Source organism: Chionomys nivalis, chromosome 7 (assembly GCF_950005125.1).
Source record: "Chionomys nivalis chromosome 7, mChiNiv1.1, whole genome shotgun sequence".
In the NCBI taxonomy this organism is placed as follows: Eukaryota; Metazoa; Chordata; class Mammalia; order Rodentia; family Cricetidae; genus Chionomys; species Chionomys nivalis.
Genome location: NC_080092.1, coordinates 36327034 through 36353536, shown reverse-complemented (window position 1 = coordinate 36353536; position 26503 = coordinate 36327034). Strand labels below are relative to the sequence as shown.

Here is a 26503-nt window from a genome sequence, read left to right as displayed (position 1 = left end):
CCAAAAATCTAAGAAATTAAAAGTCTAATTCAGTTTAGTTAGATGATGCAATTATCTGCAATCCACAAGAATTGAATACTTTCCCTGCAATACGACTTTTATTGAATACAAATTTAGACAGAGAAAAAGTACCTTTCTATATTCTTTCACTATGACAAAAATCACTTTGGTAATTGTGCAAGGACTAAACTAACCTACCAATTTGATAGATTTACAAAAAGTCAGACTAAGAGAGAACCAAAGAAGGGAAGAACAGGCTTGGAATGATTATAATCAGCACACAAAGGTAGGTATCCAAAGCTATGAGTAGCTAATATGAATTAATAAATGCTTGACTGATACATTCTCACAAAATGAAGCCTGATTCAATGTTGACAAAACAACTTTGATAAGACAAAAATATACCCAATGATTTTTATTAAATGTTACTTGACATATGTGCTATTAATTCAAAATGATAGAGTCAGCCTTGGCCACGGTCTCTCCCATCCCACCACTGGCTCTAACAAGTCTTGTTACTTCTACTTGCAAACGTCGTAGGAGCTCAGCCTCTTACTTCAGGCCCTCCTCTGGCTAGTCCTCCTACCTAAAGAGCTCTTTACCCAACTTGCCCTTCTTGTAGATAACTGCTCAAATGATGCCTTTCCAATGGGACCTCCACACCACACCATTTAAAGTAGCAAGCTTCAACTCCAAGACTCCAGAGGCCATCTTGCTTAATCTTTTTTGATATTATCCTTTTCGACACAGCAAGTGGCACCACATTTACTTGTCTATTGTCTATCTCTCCAAAATGTAATGTGGATTTGATGAGGACAGTAATTTCGTGTTTCATTGATTTTACTCCTTACTATATCCCAGCAATTAGAGCACTCCTGACTAGGGTAAGTGATCAGCAAATACTGAATCAAGTTTATCTGAGTTTGTGGAATGGCAGTCATCACTATCATATAGCTCTTATAATAAAGGGTTTCGAAAAATACAATACCAAAATTTTTAGTTCTTACATTTTTCTATGGCATTCTTCATAGTTTTCTGGAGAAGAACCTACCAAAGGAGGGGAGGAAATCAATCCATTAGACACGTAAGGGGCTAAATTATCCTGGATAAAATATTTCTCTTCAGCATACACACTGACCGAACTTCTGATTTTATGTTTAACTGTTTTATCGTGATTCTCATATGTGTCTCTTAAATTAGGCAAAGGTATTTTAAAATATCAAAGTAAAACATAAAAAGTATTATGAAGTGTTATGAGATACATAAATATTTGTGTAGTTCTTTATAATCTGAGTACCTTTCACAACTATTATCTTGGGAATTTTACAATATCCAAGTCAGTCAGACACACCGATTTATTTTTTCCCATTTCACCTATGTGGAAACTAGGACTAGTCAGTTACAAAACCCGCCACCTGCCTTAGGTATTTAGCTGAATCAATGATGTCCTTACAATGAGTAAGAAAGCCTAGCTCAAAAGCTGAGGTGGACCACTGAGATGAGTAAGGGGCAGACAGCTTGCCAAGCATGCCCACGGTCCTAGGTTCAGTCTCTAGCACTGTAAACATCCAACAGTAATAAAGAAGATTGGATTGGGGTGGGAGAAGTATTAGTCAGTAAAGTACTTAGCAAACATCCACAAGGACCTGAGTTCAGTCCCCAGGACTCATGTTGTGGAGGAGAAGACCAGCTCCCAAAAGTCATTCTCTGATCTTCACAAGTATGTCATGGCATAATATATGTACATGTACTCAATCCACATATTAAATAAATGTAATTTTTTAAATTAGGGGCTGGCAGATGGTCTGTTGATAAAGGTGCTTGCTGCCAAGAATTTGATCCCAAGGACTTGTCAGGCTGTTTTCTGAACTCTATATATGCAGTATGGCACATGCAAATGCTCATGCATACACACACATGCATACAGACACATAATAGATAAGTAAAACGTAAACAATAAACTAGAAACCCATATTACTAAAACTATTGTTAGGTATTATTTGTAGCCAGAAGCAATCTTGGCTCATAGGTTTAGATTATAAGTCATTTAGAATAGAAAAAACTACTTTCATTTTCCAACATAGATGAGGGATTTTCCTCATGAGAGAGAAAAGCGAATGTAAAACTCACTTAGAATTGCTGAGAGGTCTGAGAGCTGTGCCACCTTCTCTACAGCCACTGCACTGCTGGTGTCTAGAAGAGTGGAATTCTTGCAGGACTTGTACTCTTGTAACCTGGGATGCTCGCAGTCTAAAAAACAGAATGTGCCATGGTACATACCATACACTCATGTATGTGAATGTGTGTGTGCTAAATAAATAAATATAATTTCAAAGTTTTAAGATGACATAAAACTTTGAAAAGCCTACAAGTGACAGATTACTCCATGCCCCAAACTTAGGTCCTATCCATTCCAGACTATGGTAATTGAAGGTTTTGGATAGAACAGAACACAAGGATAAGTCATGATGACATCAAGATAAGAATCTACAGCCCAGGCCAGTTCTCTGTCCTTGCATGTCTTCTGTCTAGATTTTTGCTTTACAGAGATCACTGAGCTACAGAATGGCAGCATACCCATAACTGGCTGACTCTCGTATTCTCTGTACTCCTCTCCATCCATTAAGCCTCATGCCAGTGAGAAACATGGTCACACTGCCGCTACTTGGATTCAGTTTTAAACTTTCTATTGACCATGGCTATGTAAGAATATGCTATACCTGTTGCATCCCTGTATGTACCTTTCACCTGTCCACAGCATACTATCATATCATCAGATAGTCTTCTTATGTATGGAAACTGCGAATTGAACCTAGGACCTCATGCAAGCTGGCCAAACATTCTACCACTGAGATACATCTCCAGATATATTAGATATTCAATGTAGGTATCATGATGATAAAATACTACAAAAATCTTATTCTTCTGGTATACCATGCAATCTTTTGGTTTTCCTGAATCAGTGTTCCCCTATCTTCACAGATGGTTTAATTTTATATGTATTTCATTTTCTTAGTCTTTTTTTGTTTTTGAATTTTAAGACAGGGTTTTTCTATGTAGTCTTGGCTGTCATGGTACTCACTCTGTAGACCAAGATGACCCCAAACTCATGGAGATTTGTCTGCCTCTGTCTCCCAAGTACTGGGATTAAAGGCGTGCACCACCACCGCCTAGCAAGACTTTGGAATTTTAGAGAGACTGAATATTTTAGAGAAATTCTGAACTTTGAAAGAGATTTTAAATGTTTTGAAGAGATTGAACTTTTCTTATTCTTTATTTTTGTTTTTGTTTTTGAGACAGGGCCTCTCAATGTAGCCCTGGCTGTCCTGGAACTCACTATGCATGCCAGGCTAGTCTCAAACTCACAGAGATTCACTTGCCTCTGCCCCAAGAGCTAGGATTAAAGGCGTGTGCCACCATACATGTCAAGAGACTGAACTTTTTTTTTTTTTTCCAAGACAGGATTTCTCTGCAGCTTTGGAGCCTGTCCTGGAACTAGCTCTTGTAGACCAGGCTGGCCTCAAACTTGCAGAGATCCACCTGCCTCTGTCTCTCAAGTGCTGGGATTAAAGATGTGCACCACCACTGCTTGGGAAGCGAGTGACCTTTCAAAGTATTTGAATTTTTAAAGACTGTGACTTTTAAAAGTTGGAATGTTTTATATTGTGATATTAATATTAACATGTCAACTTGGGGGCAAATGACAAAAGAAAGGTTCTAGTTGAATAGTGATGTGACTGTATGCTAGCAAGTTGATAAGGGGTCAATTATGTTGGCTAGTTTTACATCAACTTGACACAAGGTAGAGTCAACCGGGGAAAAAGGAATCTCAATTGAGGAACTGTCCCCACCAGATTTGTCTGCAGGCAAGCCTGTGGGACATTTTCTTGATTAAAGATTGATGTGGGAGGGCCCATTTCATTGGTGATGCTGTCACCCTTGCACTCTAGGGTCCTGGATGGTATGAGAAAACAGGTTGAGTGTGCCAAGAGGAGCAGGCCAATAAGCATCACTCCTCCATCAATTCTTGCCTCCAGATTCCTGTGTGGAGTTCCCAGTTTGACTTCCCTGGACAGACTACAAGCTCTAAGATGAAATAAACCCTTTCCTCTATAAGTTGCTTTTAGTAATGAGGTTTATCACAGCAATAGAAAGCTCACTAAGACACCAGCATCATTTGTTAAAAAGGATATCTTTTCTTCAATGTGCATTTTTGGTGTTATTTGTCAAAATTCTCATGCCTGTAGCTGTACAGGTATCTATCTGGGTTCTTTATTTTTATGATCTATATGTCTGTTTAAGTACCAGTATCATGCTGTTTCTATGACCATGGTTCTGTAGTTTAGAATTTTAAATCATTGTTAATTGACCTAAAATATTTTGTGTCTCCCCACAAAGTTAACTAGGATATGTATTTTTTTTTCAGAATTGTAAAAGCACAAAAGGATAAGTCCAACCAATTAAGCCCATTTCCAGGCTTTTATTACATTTGTTCACTGATACCCTGTTGCCCAAAGCAAGCTATATAGCTCACCCAATGTGAAAAAGTAAAAAACTACCACAGAGGAATGAGCAATTTAGACCAACATATCAAAAATCACAGCATCCCTTTTATTAACAGATCCTAGAGCCATCTAATCCATAATCCCTCTGACTAAAAACATCCCAAAAGGTAATTCTTCAGGGAATCCCAGCATTTGGGATGTTAAGACAGGGGAACTCAAGTCACTTCAAGTTCAGCCTGGTTTACATAGTAAGGCCTTATTTCAAAAGAGGCTCCCTTTGAGTAGAAAGGAACAGTCACAATATCTGCCATTTAAAAATGACATAACACATATATGTATATAACTGGGCAAATATAGCATACAACTGTATAATGTATATATATATATACACACATACACACACATATATAACTGTACAAACATTAGTCACCATTAGATAGACACATGTGACATGTTCATGCTTGTACATGTTCTGTCATTATGCCTCCGTCCCTTCTATCTAAGTTCGCCCTCCCTCTCCCCCTCCTCCACTAGGTCTCCTTTGCTCTAGATTCTCCTCGTCTACTTTCAAGTCATCTTTCGGTTTTATTTCAACATATGAGAGAAAATACACAATACTTGTCTTTTTGTGTCTTGATTAGGATTCATGATTTCTTCTTTCCAATTCACTGTGTCTTTATGAGCTTGATTTTGAAAAGAAAAAGGCATGTTCTATTGTTACAGGAAGTTGTAGAGAAAAGCCTATGTTGTCTTCCATCATCAACCAAAGGCTCTATTTATAATAAATAATAAATAACTGTGAAGAAAATTCAAGCAAGGATTTGGCCTATTTAACATGTCATATACTGAAGAGTAAGAAAACTACATGAAATAAAAGAAAGCAAATAGAGGTGCACAATGAGGGTATGGATATTTAGAGAACAAATACACCTTCACCTCCATTAAGTACAAATATATTCACTGTAAGATGTATGGACAAAGCAACAGTTTTACAGTACAGCCAATTAAGGATGAAATCATATTCTTACTCAAATAGTCTGATCCTCTGAACAGCTCAGGTGATGAGAAGCTATTCTCTTCAGTACTCTTTGTATATGAATCTGTGTCTGAACAGCTCAGGGGACAACTGGAAACATCGTACTCTGAAGTTATCCCTGAAAAATAAAGCGAAACAAAAAAAGTTGAAAGGGATAAAGAACAGAATTAAAATCCCAAAAAGGCACATCTGTAGAAATGTTTTATATATATGTAGTCATATAGCAAGAATTTAATATTGACTTCACACAATTAGGAAATCATAATATTGTCAATGATTTTGATTTAAATCTTAGACAAATAAATGCTTTGATGTTGATAAACACATTATAATCCTTTTTGACTGTTTCCCTAAGTTTTACTTTTTACGGCCCACTCCTTTTTCATTTCATCTGTAATCCTAGCTCAAAAATTCAAGTTCTATATGTAAGCAATTCACTAGCTAAGAAGAAAAAGGATAAATCCAGCCATTCCATCCAAAAAAGGGCAGACTAAAATAAGACAGAATGAAAAACAGACAAACAAAAGACTGAACAGACATCCTAGAAATACTCAAATGTATATGCACAACTGATTTTTATGAAGACATGTAAGTAGTTTAATGAAGAAAGGAAGGATTGTCTTTTAAACAAATTGTGTTAGAATAACTCCGTATGCATATGTAAAACCATAACAAACATTGGGTTGTGACTTTGTGGTAGAATATTTGTGAAGCCCTAGGTTCAATCACTATCATAACTATCATAACAAAAGCCCTTCATCCCCAAAAACAAAACCCCAAAGAAAACAAAAGTTGAGCTGAAGAGATGGCTCAGCAGTTAAGAACACTTGCTTTTCTTGCAGATGACCTGTATTTAGTCCTAACACCTGTATAGCAACTTACAGCCACCTGTAACTCCATTTACAAGGAATCTGAGACATCCTCCTGGCCTCCTTGAGCACCAGGCACACATGTGGTACAAATACATACATATAGACACTCATACACATAAAAATAAATTTTAAGAAACTTAAATTTTATACTCTAAGAAACTAACACTAAGTTAGGCAGGTTGGTGCATGCTTCATGGAGAAGGGTTGTAGTCCTACCTACTCAGGAGGCTGAAGCAGGGAAATATAGAATTTAAGGCCAGCCTAGGCAAATTAGTGAGACATTTCCTTAAAATAAAAAGTAAAAAAGAGATCTGGTGGAAAGACATTGCAAAAGCAACATTATAAACAGAAGAGCTACACACTGTGTGGCAATCAGTGCTCATACAGGACTCTGATACACCGACACACATCTTTACCTGGACCAAAGCCACAGAGAAAGCCAATCAATCCTTAGAGAAACTCAAACTGCTCTGCCAGCAACAACAGAATAAGCACTATCACACACACACACACACACACACACACACACACACACACACACACACACCACTACCCTGAGAACCATGTGAACACAGGAGCTGACCTGGATACAAACCTGAGGACACAAGTATACCTAGGCAAAGACTACAAACAGGACACTGGTGGAAAAGTAGCTTGAGCTCAGGTAATATCCAATTGCAAAGGTTAATCCAAGCATGCACAGCATACAACCCTTACAGCTTGTCCTCATTCCTACTTTTCTTCCCTTTCCTCACTTCCTCTTTACTATTCTTTTTTTAAATTTGAGACAGGATCTTACTATGCAGCCCTGCTGTCCTGGAACTCACTATGTAGAATAGTCTACGCTGAAACTCAGAGATCCTACTGCCTCTGCCTCCTGAGCATTAATCCTCCTGAGGATTAAAGGTGTGCTCCACCATGTGTGACTTTTTTACTTTTTATTATGAATAAACTTAACAGTCTTTAAATTACTTGCTTGTTCATTTGGTCTCCTAGCTCCTTAGTGAGAATGTAGGCAAATTACCCAGTTGCTTTTTATTGTACTTTAGTATCTGGCTTGTAGTAAAATCATTCTTTCTGTTATAGTTGTCTGCTACTCCCCTATCAATGATAGTGGGGAATCATAAGCCCAAGAAAAGACCATCCATAAAGAAGATCCACATGAAACAGAACAATGAATATGGAAAAAAAAAAACAAAAAACCCAATTATAATGGGAAGACTCATCCATTGCATCAGATACACAAACAACACAGAAACATATAAAATGAACAAGCCAATACAGCACTTTCAAAAGCTTGCAACTCTTCAATAACTAAAACCAAAGATAGTAAACTAAGCAAAAAGCTAAACAAATGACTCAAAAGTTCATTTTTTTTAAACAACTTCAGAGTACTCAAACAAGTAGATGATGAAACAAGGGCCTAGATAAAAATTTCAGTGACATGAATGAGAACCTCAATAACCTGGAAGAGAAACTCAGCAAGGAAACTGAAACTCTGAAGAAAAACCAAAACAAAACAAATGTTGGAAATTGAAGAGTTAATTCAGGAAATTAAAAGCATCACTTATCAGTGAAAAGCATCACTAATATGCTAGGTCAAGCATAAGAAAGAATATCAGGGATCAAAGATGAGGTTGAAGATATACTATACTCAGAGAAAGAAAAACATAAGGGTATCTATAGACATCCAAGAATTCTGGAACATGATCAAACAAGAGACCAAATCTAAAAATCCAGGAAGTAGAAGGGTAGGAGCTGAGATAATAGCCATAGGCATAGAAAATTAGAGTAAAATTATTCCAAATCTAGTCTCTTTGGAACTTCAGTACTGGTCAGTCAGCTGACATGCATGCCTCCTTCCCAACCCACAATCCTGGCACTGCTAAACCAATCTATTTAGGGTCTCTCTTCACTGCCACAGGACAAGGAAGCGTGAAACAGAGCTGTACCTAACAGGGCTTTAGGCATGAAGTGATAGTTGTATGAAATGGTAGTTGCTTCCTTTGCTCTTCAGACAGTAGACACAGCAGAAAAGCCAATGGCTCTTTGTGATACTCCTCTTTTTCACAACCTTCCTTTAGGAATGCCTGCAGTTCTGCTTCAGGAAACCTATTCGCTGGTATTCCTTAATGGTATCATAAGAATCTGCAGCAAGTGTGATAAAAAGGCTGGGAATCATGGAAAAGAGTAGTAGCCATGAGTACAGATAGCTGAGCAGTCACAGAGATGCTCTGATGGGTCTGAGCAAAGGCTGAAGGCGGCTAGCCAATACCACACACATGCTGCATTTTCTTCTTTACCTAGAGATTTAGAAATACCTTCTGTAACTTATATTAATAACAATGGATCTTGTGAACAGTATATGAGAAGCCAAGAAAATCACAATAAAAAGCATCAAACAGCAGGACATTCTAAAGCATTTCCTCAGTGGATCTAGATACTTTCACGTCTTTATATGTCTCTATGTCGGTACTAATCTCAAAATAGACTTTGATTTTGCTTCTGTGAGCTTTCTTGTCAAAGGAATCATATTATGAAAGACCTAACAATCTGGAAGAAATCATCTATAGGTCCGTGTCTTTGGGGTAAAATTTTTCTATTTGTAGGACCCAAAAACATTCCAGTCTGAACAATGAATGAGTCCAGTGCCGAAGGCACAATTAGAAGTCTCAGTAGGCGCAGCCTATTTCATCAACACTGTCAGTATCCAGGGTCTCATTAGAAGAAAACATGGGCCCTTTCTTTTAATACTGCATACAGGTTTTAATCCAATTCTATTGTCTTAATTCTGTCAATAACTGTCACCAGGGAAATTTTCATTAGATGGCGATATGACTGAAAGCAAAAACGATGCTGTCATTAAGTGTCTCCTTGAGTATATATGACGCACATATGCAGACATAGTCATTGTGCTGGATAGTTTTATGTTAACTTGACACATGCTAAAGTCATCACGGGAAAGGGAGCCTCAACTGAGAAAATGCCCTCATAAGATTGGACTGTAGGCAAACCTGTAGGGCATTTTCTTAACTGGAGATTGATGTGAGGGCCCAGCTCAGTGTGATGGGTGGAGCCATTCCTAAGCTAATAATCCTATAACAAAATAGGCCAGGCGAGCCACAGCAAGCTGGTAAGCAGCACTCCCTTGTGGCTTCTGCCTCAGCTCCAGTCTCCAGGAGCTCATCTGAGTTCCTGTCCTGACTTCCTTCAAGATGAACAGTGATAAACACGTACTCCTAATAAACCCTTTCCTCCCCAGCTAGCTCTGGTCATGTTCCATCACAGCAAGAGTAACTCTAACTAGCATAGCCATCTTCATCCACACCAGCATATTCTCTCAAAAGCCAAGTTTTTAAAAGCAACAGCATTCTCTTCTTTGAAAGCAAAAACCACTGATTAAACCAAATTCAACAAGTTATGTGGTGACTGCACTATCCGGAAAATCTACAAACCCAGTTCCCATGGAATCTGGCTTGATATTTTTCCAAGGGTTCAGGAAACAAAACTTCAGATTTCCTCTTATAGCCTCTCACCTCAGAATCAAAAGGTACTATTGCATTTCGCTGTCACCCTGGGCCCACTAGGGCCAAAACTTGGTTCCACACGGGCAGGTCCACTCCTCAAGGTATGATGCGGCCCTGTATTGCAGAAGGATGATCCCATCCGTGTGTCAGCTGTACCTGTCTCTGACCTGAGCTTAATTGCTCCGGCCCTGCTGTCCAGCCGTGTGCCCTACCATGACTCCCCCAGCTCTGGGTGCCAGGAAAGCCTGCAGGAAGACCTCTGTACACGCTGTTTCTTTTGCATGGATTTCTCTTAACCATCTTTTGGCATAGCTAATTTCTGTTCCCCTTCAGCTCTCAAGTCAATTGCCAACCACACATGGAAGCATAATTGATTACATTCAAGTCATTCTCTTTTATAACATGTCATTTACTGGTGTAAAGATGCAGGCATTGAGAATGAGGTCTAGAGCACAGTCAGAGGAAAGACAGCTTCTCTTGTGCTGAAATGAGAAGTTGAGAGATGTCAAGGAGAGGACTATGTTTGGAGAAAAGACAGAAAGCTGTAATCTGTTAGTCTTACCTGAAACTAGTTCACTACTTGATGAACAACTGTCAATCTCGAAGTCCTTAGTCACTGACTCCTATGTGGAATAAAAATTAAAGATATAGTACAAATTATGAGATAGATATTTTAATTTGATTTTTTGATATTTGATTTGAAAAATGAGCATCAACTTTGTATGTTAATTTCATAGATATATCGGAATACTGATCACAGATAACCTGCTATTTAACACGGAATCTAAAAATAAATATTAGATTACTATGAATAAATATGGGGAACTAGCATAGTCAACTCATTATTGAGAGATAAAGTAATAGACAGAAAGTAAATATTTTTCTGACCACCTAGGAAGGGAGGACTTTTTCTCACCCTTTAAATAACAAGTGGAAGCCGGGCGGTGGTGGCACAGGCCTTTAATCCCAGCACTCGGGAGGCAGAGGCAGACAGATCTCTGTGAGTTCGAGGCCAGCCTGGTCTACAAGAGCTAGTTCCAGGACAGGCTTCAAAGCTACAGAGAAACCCTGTCTCGAAAAACAAAAACAAACAAACAAACAACCCCCCCAAAAAAAGCAGACTAAATCAGAATAAAAATGACATAGAAGTCCAAAATAATAAAATTAAAGACTCATGTCAATGGAAATACTTGCTATGTGTGTAAAACTATCTTCAGTATACAATGAACAGATACTTCACAGCAGAAGAAACACAAGTGGACAACAGTGAGGAAAAAGTCCTGACTTCAGCAGCATCCAAAGAAATGGGAGGTAAAGTAACACACAGCTTTCCATCTATCATCAATGTGAGTAAGAGTGTGCCAATGTGCCCATAAGAATCTCAAAGTGTCAAACACATCTACCCTTTGGCCTACTGCAAAGTATTTATCTTAAGTAACAACCTTAGGTGCACACAATCCTATAGCAGTATGTCTATCAGTACCCACAAAGGCGAAACCTTGGAAACTCGGGCTCCCAGTCTCCAGAAAAGTCAGACACATGTTGGTATATCTATTAGATAAAGTACTATGAAGACATTAAAATATTATAAATACCTTAAGACTATTTAAAAATAAAGTAATATGTAAGTTGTAAAATGTTTTTAAAGCAGAGAAAAAAAGCAGAAAGAAACATACAGCAATTTTAAGCAAGTTTTATATATATTACTTTGAATATTTAAATCATCTTCACAAAATACTTCATCACATACTGTTAAAACATAATGCAAAAAAATCGTTTTTTAAATGTCATATGTGAAACTGCCATCTTCTAAACACAGGCCTAGTGGCCTGAGGCAGGACTGTAAGTTTAAAGCCAGCTTCTGCTGTGCAGTGAGGTCCTGTCTCACAAAGCTAGATTATAATAAAAGAATATTAGCATGCTCGGCAGCACACTGAGTCCTTAGTGATCAGTCATGTTTCTCGTTGCTAATGGACAAACTCAAATGGAAAACGGGCTTCAAAATGTTGAGATTTTGAATCTGCAAAAGAGAATGTTAACAAATAACATTTCCCCAGTACTCACTAAAAGATCTGACAAGGCAGAACTGGGTAATTATGAACCTACTTAAGTGGGAGGCTCAAGGCTCCCTAGGTGTGTGTGTGTGTGTGTGTCAATATAATAAAAATACTAGAAACTATCCTTTTATTGTGAGGTGCATCAGCTACTGCCTGTCTCTACCCTAAGTGTATGTTAAAAAGCACAGGAAGAACATACATACACTCAATGGACTTATCTTCTCATCTGCGGTCTCTTTGCCAGGGATATTTTCTTGCAGGCTTTCCCCTCCTGTAATACTTAACTGACTGCAAATAAACAAAACAGTTCAGTTTACAGCATCTGGGTTTGACTGTGTCTTGTTGTAGTTTAAAATCTGAGAGTTCCTTTAAGGAGATCTTAGAGAACTGACTGGCATTTGCACCAAAAGCTGAATGATGCTGCAGACGCTTTCCTTACAGGTTCTGTCTCGCCTTTAAGTAATGTGGCAAGCCCTCCATTCATAAACCAAATCTGTCTGGACTGGGGGCTGTAGCTCAGTTTGGTGGAGGACCTTAAACCACAGCGTAATGGCACAAATTTGTAATCCCAGATTTAGGAGGTGGAGGCATGAAATCTATCTGTTAAGGTCAACCTCTACTACATAGAGAATTTGAGGCCAGCCTGGGCTATATGAGATCCTGTCGTTCATAAATATAGATGTGTGTGTTATCTGTAAACGTATATAAAGCCTAACACACACATATATGTGAGAGAAGGGCGTGTACGGGAATGTTGTGTGCACGCCCCCTCCCCCCAATTTCTGGGTCTGCGTTTTAGGAGCAGAGCCAGCACATTCATTTCCTCCCTTGACTCCTTGAATGAGAAGCTATTGAGCAGAAGCAAAACCTAAAACTTTCTGAGAAAGCCAAGTTGCCCAGGGCTGTTACCCTAGGCTACCCACCTTGGAAACTGTGAGCTGCTACCTCTGGACCTGTTCAATTCCTCTTTCTCAGTAATCTTCCGCAATCCCTGCTCTTTGCCTTTTCCCTTCAGACCTGCGAGAGGGTGCCACGTTTCAGGGGACCTGCTCGTGCCCCAACTCAACCCCGGCCAAGGCCCACCCGCCACCCAGGCCAGCTGAACTTCGACCTGGAGGGGCCTCAGTCTTCCCAGGGACGGCTAGGTCCGGCTTCGGGGTGAGGTTGAGCCTCTCACCATCCCTCTTCTTGCGGGTATAAACCCGTCGAGGCCACATGGCCACTCCACCAAAGCCGGAGGGCCCTACACGCCCCATCTTGTCCATCGCCTTATTGAGGAACTGGCCACCCACAGAGCGATGCCCTGCAGTGACGGCCGTCTTAGTACTACTTTTATAGTCGCAAAGGTTTCTGGGAAGATGGTGGGCGGCTCCGGCCACGCCCTATTGCTGCAAAGCAAGGCCTGGGCTGTGAGAACTGACCCAAGCTCCCTAAGTTTTAAATGCACTTGTGCACGTGCACACATACACACGCACGCATACACACACACACACACACACACCTGTGTCCAGCAGGTCATTGCTTTTAGTGGGAATGACCCAACACCTGTAACTCATACAGTGCTGTTCTGAACACCGCCTTGACACCCCAACCGCGGAGTTTGGGGTTTCTGTGCCTAAGGAATGAAGATGGGAGTTTAGCTTCTCTCAGTGCAGGAAGACAAAGGGCAGATTTGTTAGTGAAGGCTCCATCTGATAAGCATATTGAGCACGTGGCAACCATCTTTTTAGTCTTAAGAAAACTCAGCCTTTGACAATATTGAAAATGCGGTCTGTAGCGATGACATTAGGAAGAGTTGGAAGGCTTTTCTTTAGGTTTTTTTTTTTTGTTGTTGTTGTTGTTGTTTTTAGTTTTTTTGTTTGTTTTTTGTTTTTTTTTTTGTTTGTTTTTTCGAGACAGGGTTTCTCTGTGGTTTTGGAGCCTGTCCTGGAACTAGCTCTTGTAGACGAGGCTGGTCTCGAACTCACAGAGATCCGCCTGCCTCTGCCTCCCGAGTGCTGGGATTAAAGGCGTGCGCCACCACCGCCCGGCTTGGAAGGCTTTTCTGTGCCTCCCCAATTCTCTGTACATATGAGGACTTTCTTAATCACCACTCTTTTCGTTTGTTTTGTTTAGAGATTCAGTCTGTTAGTGAACCTGGAGCTCACTGATTTGGCTAGACTGCCTGCCTGGCACACTCCAGACATCCTCCGGTCTCTGCCTCTCCAGCAAAGTGCTTACAGATGCACACTGCCCTGTCAGCTTTTCTAAGAAGATACAGGGGATCTGAACTCAGGTCCTCTTGTTTATGTGGAAAGCACTTTACCAGCTAAGCCATCTCTCATCCTGAGATCCCAATATATGTGAACACAAACTGAATTTTCATAATAAAATTACACTGAGTTTTACAACTGAAAATCAGTCCATGGAAACATTTATAGCAGTCTATTACTCATCAAAATATAACTTTGTAAATAGCAGAGGGATCTTTATGGGCGTTCTTGCCTGCTTAGATATATTGGTGCTTTGAGTCACTGACTTAGTGTTGGCTGAGCACCTTGCTGCGTTAGGCACTGTCTTGGCAACATGAAAGAGTAACAACGGGCCCTTCAGTCAGGGATCGTACAGTCTTGCTGCCCTCTGAGTAGTAATCACAGTCCCAACATTCTCTCTTGAGTCACACCCACAACAAGCAAACAGATACTATTCAGATACCGTCTCCTGGCTCCTCTCATTGCTTTGGGGTACAGACAACCCACTGCAGTTCTTAAATGATGTGTGGGAGTCTTGGAACTCACCTGCCTCTCCCTCCTCAGTGCTGGGCTTAAAGGCATGCACTACCGTGCCTAACTCCCTAAAGGTTATTCCCTGCCCCCTCCCCTCCCCGAATACAGTTTTATATAGCTCAGGCTGTGTAGCCAAGAATGATCACAAACTTCTGATCTTCCTGCTTCTACCTCCTAAGTGCTGTTATTACTGACAGGTGTCTCAGTACCTAATTATATTCTAGTGGTTCCAGCCTTGGTGCCAACCAGGCAAGCCCTCTATTGAGATAGGGACCCATTTCCCCAAACCCAATGAAAGCATTCACCAAGTGCTAACAAGTAAAGTTTTTAGGAACTAGGACCTGTGAGATGTCTTAGTAGATAAAAGCACTTGTCTTGAGGTTTGGAGAGATGGTTCAGTGGCTAAGAGCACTTCCTGATATTGGAGAGGACCTGGGTTCACTTCTCGATATTCACATGGATGATTAATCTATATCTCCAATCCCAGGGGATCTGATACCTCCTTCTGGTTCCTGTGGTACAATACATACACACAGACAAAACTCACATACACATAAAAAATTTTTTCAAAAAAATCTTTTAAAAGTGTTTTTTTTTTGTGCAAAATTGACAATTGCATCCCCAGAACCCATAATATAAGAAAAGAATCAATTCATAAAAATTGTTCTCTGGGGGCTGGAGAGGTGGTTCAGTGGTTAAGCTCTGGCTGCTCTTGCAGAGTACCCAGGTTCAATTCCCAGCACCCATACAAATAAATATAAATGTCTATCACTCCAGTCCTGGGGATCCCGTGTGTAGGGCCATATTTAAAAGCCCATATTTCTACTTCATACGGCAGCTAGAATTTCAGGCCAGTTGCACCTGCCACACAGGTGGTCACCTAGCCTTCCACACTGACACCATTCTAAACAAACGGTCAGGATATGCTAATGTTGTTCTGCTCCTTCTTTGTAATTTGGAGGACATCTGGAAAAGAGATGTTAATTCAGCCTACATAACAGAGCTGGCATACAGAGCAGGAAGATAGGAAGGTGTGACTGAGCAGGCATAGATAGGTGTGGACATGACCTCAGACATTCACCTGGTTACCTCGGAGACAGACTACTAATGAATTTCCCCCTCAGTTTATGTATTGGTATAAAAGCTGTTTGGAGAATATACGCGGGTGAATTTTCAGGATGTGAACTCAGGATTTCATGAGGGATCACTGAGAATCTCCCTCCTGATAAACCCATGTGAGTTGTGTCTTTATTCCCATGCCTCCCGGCTGGTCCAAGAAATAATTTATGGTCTAGGCTGGCACTGGACCCCGACACCCATGCCCTTTTCTCACCTCCCTGGACACAGACATTCCTACACACAAAATAAAAATAATTTTTAAAAAGTTACCCTCTTGCCTCCACATGCATCTAGGCACGACACACACTTTCCAGCTGAGGGAACCAAGTCCCAGGAAAACTCATGAAGGCAGGTGGTTGCCATAGGTAGCATAGCTGCCTGGGCATTTGTCTAGCAAACTGGTCATGCTTTCATCCCTCCTAATAGGGAAGGGAAAGAGGCAAGAGCAATAAGGAGAGGCACTTGCAGCCCTTAGTGGTAAAGAGAAGGGAAGAAACTTGAGACAGAATGTTTTGTTTACAGCCTCCCCTCGAACCACCCTACAAAAGACAGACTGGAAAGATGGGCTGGTGATTAAGATCACTGGTTGCTCTTCCAGAAGATCAGGGTTTGTAAACCTGTAAACACTGTCTGTTTACTCCAGTTCCTGGGGATATGATGCCCTCTATTGGCTTTCTTGGGCACTGCACACAGGTGGTGCACAGACTTACACCAGAACCAAAATAAAATACCTTTAAGGGAAAAGAAGCAAGTTCCCCACAAGAAAGTGAGGTAGGCAGAGGCATCTCCGCTCAGTCATTGCTCTCTCTTCTCCATCTCCAAGAGCAAACAGCCTGTGAAAGTATTCACAAATGAGGCTTCCCGGGAACTTCTTCCACTCGCCCATTTCACTGCTCCCACCATTGGCCCAGAGCGCCACTGGCCATGTTCAGGTTCAACACATGCTGAGTTAGACTACATTTGCAACAGTCAGAGATATGAACTTCTATGGGGAAACAAGGTTCAGATGTGGATGAGACTTCTGAAGAAGGCTTTTTATTATTATTATTTTTGTAAACAACCAGTGTGTGGGGTTTGCAGCCCTTGAAATCCAAAGAGAATCTAATGGCATAATCTGTTTGTTGTGTGCTTGTTTGATTAATGGAGTAATACACTGAGAGGCTTTGCTTACAGTGATATCCATGGGTGTCAGGGAGCTAAATGAAAGCAGTTTAGACGTGCTTAGGTTACAAGAATGGAAGAAATTACAAAGATAGATAAAAAATAAACTATAGCTTTAGATGCTGCAGTCATAATTCAGTGAAACATAAAGTAGAGCCATGGGGATTTTCCTTTAATAGACATTTCTTGAGCACCTACTGTTGGCTATACTCTTTACACTGAAGCTAAAACCTGAAGCAACTGTCCCAGTGCGAATGGGGCAAAGAGACTATCGACCAATGAATCACTTGGAAAGCTTCTAAGCTTGGAGCTTACATTTGTTTTGTTTAAATATGTGTATGTCTGTGCCTGGGTGAGTTTCATGTGTCCCATGTAGATGCAGGAAAGTGTGGAGGCCGGGATAGGGCATCAGATGCTCTGGAACTGGAGTGACAAGCACAGGAGTTGTGAGCCACGATGTGGATATTAGGGACCAACCCCCAGGTCTCTGTATGAGCACTGAGTACTCCCAACCACTGAGCTATGTCTCTAGCCCTAAAACTTAATTTTCAAAGAAAAATGGCAGAAGTTGAGCCAAGGCATAGAGGCAGAAGGAGAGTCGTTGGTACGATTGGAGCCAAGACTCCATAAGGAAGTGGCAGGAGACACAGTAGTCTTTGTGAACTGAAGCAGGGAGTCAGAACTTCATTCTGGAAACCATGGGAAGGATTCAAAGAAATAAAGGAAAGAAAAGCATTGTGACCAGATTTTCAATTCAGAAAGATGTCATGGCAAAACCTGGGAAAATGAAGTGGAACCTTGAAGACTGCTTTCATAAAGCATTGTACTGTTTCAAACCAACAACAAAAGTGGCTTAAACTATACAAATAGTTGTGAGACCAGAGAGAAGCTGATAAGAGCAAATACGTGGAGACAGAATCTGCACAGACTTGACGTGGTAAAGTGAACCATTTTAAGAAATTTTGTCTTTGGCCAGGCAGTGGTGGTGCAAGCTTTTAATCCCAGCACTTGGGAGGCAGAGGCAGGTGGATCTCTGAGTTCAAGGTCAACTTGGTCTACAGAGCAAGTTCCAGGACAACCAAGGCTACACAGAGAAACCCTGTCTCGCAAAGAAGAAAGAAGAAAGAAAGAAAGAAAGAAAGGAAGGAAGGAAGGAAGGAAGGAAGGAAGGAAGGAAGGAAGGAAGGAAGGAAGGAAGGAAAGAAAGAAAGAAAGAAAGAATATCTTTCTTTAACTTTATAGTTGATTTGATGACATTGTGGAAATGTTAAAGACCATCATCATGATGGAAAAATTTGAGGAGTTATTGTTCTTTGGAAGACTGAAAATTATTTAAATCTAGGACATGTTTGGTAATAGCAAGGTGGATTCCAGCAAAGGCCTGCACAAACGATAGCCTCTGAGTGTATGTAAGTTGTCCATAATTAATTATGTCTAACTGCTTAAAGTTTGAGAAAACTTACAGGTAATGAAGAATATGCTGATGCAAAAGTTTCATGCTTGGGTACCATATAGATGATTATCAAATACATTCCCATGAGGTAATTGCATCATATAAGCACAGAATACAGAAAGAAATTATAAAAAATTTTGAGAAATAAAAAACTTTATTTTTTACAAAAGTTTTCATGAGTGCATTTTGTATTTGATGTTCATGCCATTATAACAAAGCAAACTAAAATATAATTACAGTTAAGGTACATCTATGCTTATTTAAAAAGTAATATCTTAATTCCTTGATTTTCAAAAATTGAAAGTAGAATAAGCAATTCTTCAAAAATAGCCATTTTCCCCTCCCCATGCAATCATTGCAATGATTTAACAAGGAAATGTAAAATGAGCGGTCAGATGAGTGCTTAAATGGCGTATTACCTCCTGAAAACCCTGTGTGTTTGGGACTAGAGTTAGAAACGCTTGCTTACATTTTCAAGTGTGCATCACCTCTGCAGTACAACCATTAACATATTCTCAATGGGGAGTTTCTCATTCGGGGACTGGTCCTCATGTATGCTGATCTCACTCTCATGGCATTATTTGTAGGTTCACAGGCAGGATTATGCAGCATACTTAAGAGAGAGCTTAAGACTGTCTGGATCCTTTTTATCATTGTAGTGTTTTCTTAAAATAAAAATAGCCAACTTTTAATTGATCAGTTTTACATATGATTATTCATTCTTTTGTCCTGAGATATTAAGCAATTTTGTAAGGAGTTTGTCTTCATGCAAAAATATAATTTTCCATTCTTAACATTCATTTTCTAATATTTTGCATTTTAAATAACTGTATCACACTTGTGCTTAATATATGTAAAACATAAAAAACAATTCATCTATTATGGCAGAAAAATTAATGACCATTGTTTCTTTCATAGGCAATACAATCAATTTTAAGTGTTGTTTTCAAATTGCTAAAACATTACCTGTCTGTAAAACTCTCAATGGAAATTTTGGGGGGGTTCCTCTGTTCAGGGTATGGCTACTCCTTGAACCTCTGAGTTTAAGATCCTAATACATGGAGCTAGGCCTGCAGGCCACACCCAGTCAGTCTTCTCTGCCACCTGGAGGGGAAATCTCAATACTACCTATAAAGACATCCTTTGTGGCAAATGGGGCAATGTATATATCTGTTTTATAGTGATTACCCCAACTGGGTTGGTTTGTAAAAAATGTGAGAATTAGTAACACATTTGAGTGACAAATAGATAAAAATGCCAAACATTTAAGAACATATTTACGATTAAGGAATCAAGTCTCTGTGGCCTCTAGACTTTAAACAGTATATGGTGCCCACTGGAATTATGACAAGTCTTAATTGCTTAGCCTTTTTCCTATATTGGTTAAAGAGAAACACTAACTTGTTTTTCATCACCTGAGATAAGATTGAGAAATCTGAAACAAGGAGTTTTTTCATTGATAACATGCTGTTTCGTTTCTTTCTTGTTACAAAGTTAAATAGTGTTTCACAGCGGAGCAAGAGGACATGCGATGAACTTAAGGTCCACTGTAATTTTCTAAGCACATCTGCGCCCTCCAATAAATAGCCCCCACACAGATTGGGAAGTTCAATAGAAACACAGAATCTTTTGAGAAACAAACAACAAATAAAGGTTGTTAACAATTAATCACATCTAACTGTAACAAAGAATAAATATAATAAGGATAAGTTATTCAATTGTTTGCTTAAATTGCACTGTTCAAAAATTCTGCTGGAATCAAAGCCAACTATGAGATTTTCGTCAAGTAGTCAGACAATGGAAAGCAGCAAAATTCCTTGCCCTTAAAATAATATGAGTATCTAATTCAGGTAATGGTCTTCAATTTTAATTATCAAATATGTGTGAAGTATCTAAAGAACCTGTGCTTCTCACATGCGGCTCTGGATGTGTTATTTGTCTAGTCAGAAATGTCTTTCAAATTTACTTCACCCTGGGAGCGGAGCTCAGGGGTGCAGTGCTTGCTGAACATGTGCAAGGCCCTGGTTCTGATCCTCCACACTGTGAAAGACATTAATGCGAACAGAATCTGATCATTTATTCAAAGCCAAATTTATAGGTGCAACAATGAGTCTTCAGAGAAATTATACCCAAGGAATGTACCTGAATTTTTACAAAGTACCCGAATAACGACGTCATTTAAAGCTGAGTTCAAGACTCAACATGACTGAAACGTGTGAACCAACATTGATATCGACCATCCAACAGGCCTGCACAGTGATGCAAGTTCTGATTGATAGCGTGCACTTACAAACAGGTTGGGACCATCCAATAGGCCTGTGTGATCATGCAGGCTATACTGACAACATTCACTTACAAACCATGCTGGGTTTCCTCTAGGGCTAAGGAGTTCTTGTCCTGCCACACTGATTATATATGTATGTGGAAAGATCACGCGAACTGCATGAATTCTTCATATACTTTCAGAGTCCTGTTCCATCAGAGGAGAGAGACTGCCCTAGGGGCTTGCTCTCCTCAAGCATACAATTTGAGCTGTCCATGGAATCGAGGCTTTTAGTGACATCAGAATCTTGGCATCCAGATTCAGGATGCAACTAAATATGTGGTACAATGGTATTAAGGTTTAATGGTCAAACTTAGTAGCATATAGAGATTCTAAGAATGGAATTATACCATTAGCAGGTCTTTTTCTATGTTGGCCTTAAGTAGTTTTCTAGGAAAATTCTGAAGAAGTGCTTCCAGATCGTGTCATTGAAGAGTTATTTCATTTGGAAATAGCATCTATTCCTCCTCATGTCTGCCTTTATAGTCATATAAAAAGAAAGCAAAAATGTTCAGAAGTTCAGCCATATTGAGTTTCCCAGCCCTGGTATAGACATATTAAAGACGGAAATGGGGAAGACTCTAGCAGGAACACAGGTACACGAACTGTCACCCATCCTGAGAAATCACTGAGTTCCTTCCCCTAAGTGTCTGCCAAGAATCCATTTGCTGCAGTCAACAGACATCTTTTGAACTTCATTATGGTAAGAAGTCCATAAATACACACATAGAATCTATACATAGATTCTGGATATTTCAGTGAGCTTGAGAAATGAGAAAATGTGCTGAAAGACCTTTGGGAGTTGATAAATAAATATAATATTTTAAAAAGAACATCTACATTTTCATTTTTTTTTATAAATAAAAGTAAAAATCAGAGGGAAGGCTCTTTCATCAACAGGGATGGCCATGATAGAGGATGGGAGTCAGGTCACGTGTGAACTATCATGTTTTGTTTGGGCATGACTTCCTATTTCCTGCTCTAAGTTTTGAATCTGATCTAACTGTGATCTTTGTCAGTTATTTAATGAGGTAGTCCACATTGCCTAGACATTCGCAGTATCTAGTTAATATTCCACAAATAATTAAGTACAATATATCAGTTATGTTTTTTTCTTTATGTTTAATGGAATTCTGTGAACATTGCGAATATATTACTTTTAGTGGTACACAGTTCTTGAGAAAATGTCTTGATTTGTTTTTACATTGCCATTTGTGATATTTTTAGCAGCTTGCTACAATATCATTTAATAAAAATAAAGTGTACTTGGTGATGGTAGAGAAAATATTGTTAGAGACGTCTTGGGTCAGGAAAGGCTCAGTCGCAAGGGTGCTCGTTCATTTTCAGCTGCGTCACTCAGCTTCCTGTCTTTCGGGAATAACTGTAATATTGCTGCGAAGTTCATCGGACCGAGTAGGACCCTCCGTGAGCTTCACATGGAGGCTGAGTAAAGCTCTTCGATTTGTTTTTTGAAGTACTCTCTCAGCTCGGGTCTCTTAGCCTTTAGTGTTGGTGTCAGCAAACCATTTTGAACTGAGAACATGTCACAATGGATGTGAATGGCTTTAACCTAAAAATTAAATGCAGGATATATCTTTAATAGAAATAAAACACAGAATTTATAGCATTCGTGGTAAAAATAAACAGGCGTAAAGGAATAGGGATCCTGACTTTATCACGCCATGCTAAGTCAAAATTAGATTCAAAGACATTTCAGCCCATTTGATGTGTCCGAAAGCCACCCTTCCTCTTGTCGCCCACTCATCCATCCATTCAGTCACTCAGCAACTCAAGAGACACAAACAGGTTGCTTGTTCTGCTAGGCACTGAGAATACAAGGAGGGATCTTAAATACCAACACCCGCAGTGGTGTAAGTTAGTGTTTACAGAGCAGATTGAAGGACACTGGGAAATTCTTAACATGATGTACAGAGAATGAAGAGCACAGATCTGAGTTAGGGAAGAACGAGGTAGAGTCAGGGAAGGTTTCACAATCGGGTGGGAGTATTAAAAAAATAGCAACAGTTGAGGCTGGGGATGCTTCTTAACTGGTGGAGTGCTTTGCCTACCATGTATGGTGCATGGGTTTGGTCTCTAATATCTTATAAAACCAGAGTGTGGTGTCACATAGCCAGAACTCATGAGGTAGAGGCAGGAGGACCAGCAGTTCACCCTTGACTATACATCAAGTTCAAGTTCAACTTAAGATACATGAGACCCTATCATAAACAAATAGTCAGACAGCAAATGGGAAAATGTGGGTACAGGAGGGTACCACAGGCACAGTCAGTCCTCAAGAACAAAACCAGCAGTTGAGAAGATGCAGGGTTTCCAAAGCGATGGCTAAGTGACTTCTTATTGTTACATAAAAAAGTCAAATGTGGGAGGAATGAGACTGAAGGTATATACAACCCAGTGGTGGAGAAGGTCAAACTTTATCCCAAACACAAGAGGAAAGGACTGGAGAAGTTTAAAGAGTGCAGTGGCACAGGGTTACATGCACTGTAAAAAGAGGTCTCCCGGAAAAACTGGAAGATGGCTTTGGGAAGAGCTAAGAATGGAAGGATATGTTCCAATTGCTGGAAACAAGACAATAGTCTGGCAATCTTACCAAAAGCAATATACAAATTCAATGCAATGCCTATCAAAATCCCAGCAAAATTCTTCATAGACCTTGAAAGAACAATACTCAATTTCATATGGAAAAGCAAAAAACCCAGGATAGCCAAAACAATCATGTAAAATAAAAGAACTTCTGGAGGCATCACAATCCCTGACTTCAAACTCTACTACAAAGCTACAGTACTGAAAACAGCCTGGTACTGGCATAAGAACAGACAGGAGGACCAATGGAATTGAATAGAAGACCTGGATATCAATCCACACATGTTCGAGCACCTGACTTTTGACAAAGAAGCAAAAAATATCAAATGGGAAAAAGAAAGTATATTTAACGAATGGTGCTGGCATAACTGGATTTCAACATGTAGAAGAATGAAAATAGACCCATATCTATCACCATGCACAAAACTCAATTCCAAATGGATCAAAGACCTCAACTTAAAGCCAGACACACTGAACCTTATAGAAGATAAAGTGGGAAATACACTTAAACGCATTGGCACAGAAGACCACTTCCTAAATATAACCCCTGCAGTACAGACACTGAGAGAAACAATTAATAAATGGGACCTCCTGAAACTAAAAAGCTTCTGTAAAGCAAAGGACACGATCAACAAAACAAAACGACAGCCTACAGAATGGGAAAAGATCTTCACTAACCCCACATCGGACAGAGGGCTGATCTCCAAAATATACATAGAACTCAAGAAATTGGTCACCAAAAAACCACATAATACAATAAAAAAAAAATGGAGTACAGACCTAAACAGAGAACTCTCAACAGAGGAATCTAAAATGGCTGAAAGACACTTAAGGAAATGTTCAGCATCCTTAGTCATCAGAGAAATGCAAATCAAAATAACTCTGAGATTCCATCTTACTCCTGTAAGAATGGCCAAGATCAAAAACATTGATGACAACTTATGCTAGAGAGGTTGTGGGTAAAAGGGAACACTTCTGCATTGCTGGTGGGAATGCAAGCTGGTACAACCCCTTTGTGTGGCGATTTCTCAGAAAATTAGGAAACAACCTCCCTTAAGACCCAGTAATACCACTTTTGGGTATATATCCAAAGGATGCTCAATCATTCCACAAGGACATATACTCAGCTATGTTCATAGTAGCTTTGTTTGTCATAGCCAGAACCTGGAAACAACCTAAATGTCCTGGATCAAAGAATGGATAAAAAATGTGGTACATTTACACAATGGCGTACTACACAGCAGAAAAACAAACAAACAAACAAAAAAAAACCCAACATCTTGAATTTTGCAGGAAAATGAATGGAGCTAGAAAACATTATTTTGAGTGAGGTAACCCAGACCCAGAATGACAATTTTCACATGTACTCACTCATAGGTAGTTTTTTTTTGTTTGTTTGTTTTTGTTTTTGTTGCTTTTTCGAGACAGGGTTTCTCTGTGGTTTTGGAGCCTGTCCTGGAACTAGCTCTTGTAGACCAGGCTGGTCTCGAACTCACAGAGATCCTCCTGCCTCTGCCTCCCAAGTGCTGGGATTAAAGGCATGTGCCACCACCGCCCGGCTCATAGGTAGTTTTTAAACATAAAGCAAAGAAAGCCAGCCTACAAACCACAGTCCCAGAGAACTTAGACAACAATGAGGACTAAGAGAGACTCACATAGATCTAATCTACATGGGAAGTAGAAAAAGACAGGATCTCCTAAGTAAATTGGGAGCATGGGGACCTTGGGGGAGGGTGAAGGGGGGAGGGGAGAATCAGCGAGGGGGAGCAGAGAAAAATGTAAAGCCCAATAAAAATCAATTAAAAAAATACAATAGTCTACATCAGTAGTTCTTAGCTCTCCTAATGCTGCCACCTTCTAATACAGTTCCTCATGTTGTGGTGACCCCCAACCATACAATTTTTATTGTTACTTAGAACTGTAATTTTGCTAATGTTATGAATTATAATATTCATATATAATTATAAATACTGATATGCAGAATATCTGATCTGCAGACCCTGTGAAAGGATTGTTTGATTCCCGAAGGCATTGCACCCATAAGCTGAGAACTCCTGTTCTACACGTAGTGTGGAGGCAGACACAGAGATAGCTGAGCAGTTCAGAATGAATTGGAGACACGGTGACAAGATGCAATATGAAGGGAGGCTGCCGTGAGGACTCTGGGAGTCTGCTTTAGATGGCTTCCTAGAGACACTGTAGTCTGCACTAAGAGTGCAAAAAGCAGGGGGGAACACAATGAGCTAAACAATGTTCTGCTGAGGACATTTTTGTTTTTTGAAACAGGATCTCATGTAGCTCAGGCTGGCCTTATTCACTGGATAGCTGAGCATTATCTAGAACATCTGATCCCCTTCCTTTCTCCCCCTCCCCAGTGCTGAGGTGACAGGTAGACATCACTACACCCGTTGCTGCAGCGCTGTGGGTCGAATCCAGGGTTCTGCGTGTGCTGGGCAAGCACTCTACCAATTGAGCTACATCCCAGCCCATGCCCTGGACTTGCATCAGGTCTTTTAGAGTGGGGCACAGAGGGATCTACCGAGTGTTCTCACTGCTGCCTTCTACGAGGCAGAGCCAGGCTCCTCAGACAAAAGCTCTTTGCAAGGTGAAGCGAGTACACAAAAGGATGAAGGGCTGGTCCACGAGTGTCTCATGGAGCTTCTGCCATGTTGGTTTCCAGCAGGAAGACTCCCAGGCAGTTCTCTGAGAATATTGTATCTGAACACTGGAGTGGAACAACCTCTAAGAAATTGTGTCCTCCTAACTGGGACCAAATTGACTTTTGTTGTTTAATGAGTTTAATAACTAATATTATTAAAAAGTGAGCTGGGCTAAATAAACATTATTGTAATACATATTTAAATTATTGTGCATCGTGAAATACAGACACAGATTCAAGAATAGCCTTATAACCAGTATTCATTGAGTATATACCGTGTGCCAGGTGAAATGTTATGTATCAGGGATAGGAAGCAAAACAAGTATCTCTCTCTCACAGGGATCCTCCACTTCAATGAGAGATGTCAGAGTCAGACATAACTACTATAGGGCCAAGCGCAGGGAGCGTCTCTGTTTTCCATT

General features: G+C 40.0%; 2 protein-coding genes across 6 annotated transcripts in view; both read right to left on the bottom strand.

The window, feature by feature from the left end:
* The window catches only part of Meikin (meiotic kinetochore factor), a 38684-nt gene extending 25470 nt beyond the window's left edge, over window positions 1-13214 (bottom strand). Inside the window, exons 1-7 of the mRNA XM_057776876.1 lie at window positions 13109-13214; window positions 12921-13014; window positions 12201-12285; window positions 10503-10560; window positions 5534-5659; window positions 2131-2250; window positions 1008-1047 (exon numbers count right to left, since the gene is read on the bottom strand). Of these exons, the coding sequence (XP_057632859.1) occupies window positions 1008-1047; window positions 2131-2250; window positions 5534-5659; window positions 10503-10560; window positions 12201-12285; window positions 12921-13014; window positions 13109-13214 (629 nt within the window). The remainder of the gene's footprint in view (window positions 1-1007; window positions 1048-2130; window positions 2251-5533; window positions 5660-10502; window positions 10561-12200; window positions 12286-12920; window positions 13015-13108) is intronic.
* Window positions 13215-18636: 5422 nt separating this feature from the next.
* Window positions 18637-26503, bottom strand: part of Acsl6 (acyl-CoA synthetase long chain family member 6) — a 64144-nt gene continuing 56277 nt past the window's right edge. For all 5 annotated transcript variants that reach the window (XM_057776720.1, XM_057776721.1, XM_057776718.1 and 2 more), the window contains one exon: window positions 18637-22388. In XM_057776720.1, the coding sequence (XP_057632703.1) occupies window positions 22251-22388 (138 nt within the window). In that variant the 3' untranslated portion in view covers window positions 18637-22250. The remainder of the gene's footprint in view (window positions 22389-26503) is intronic.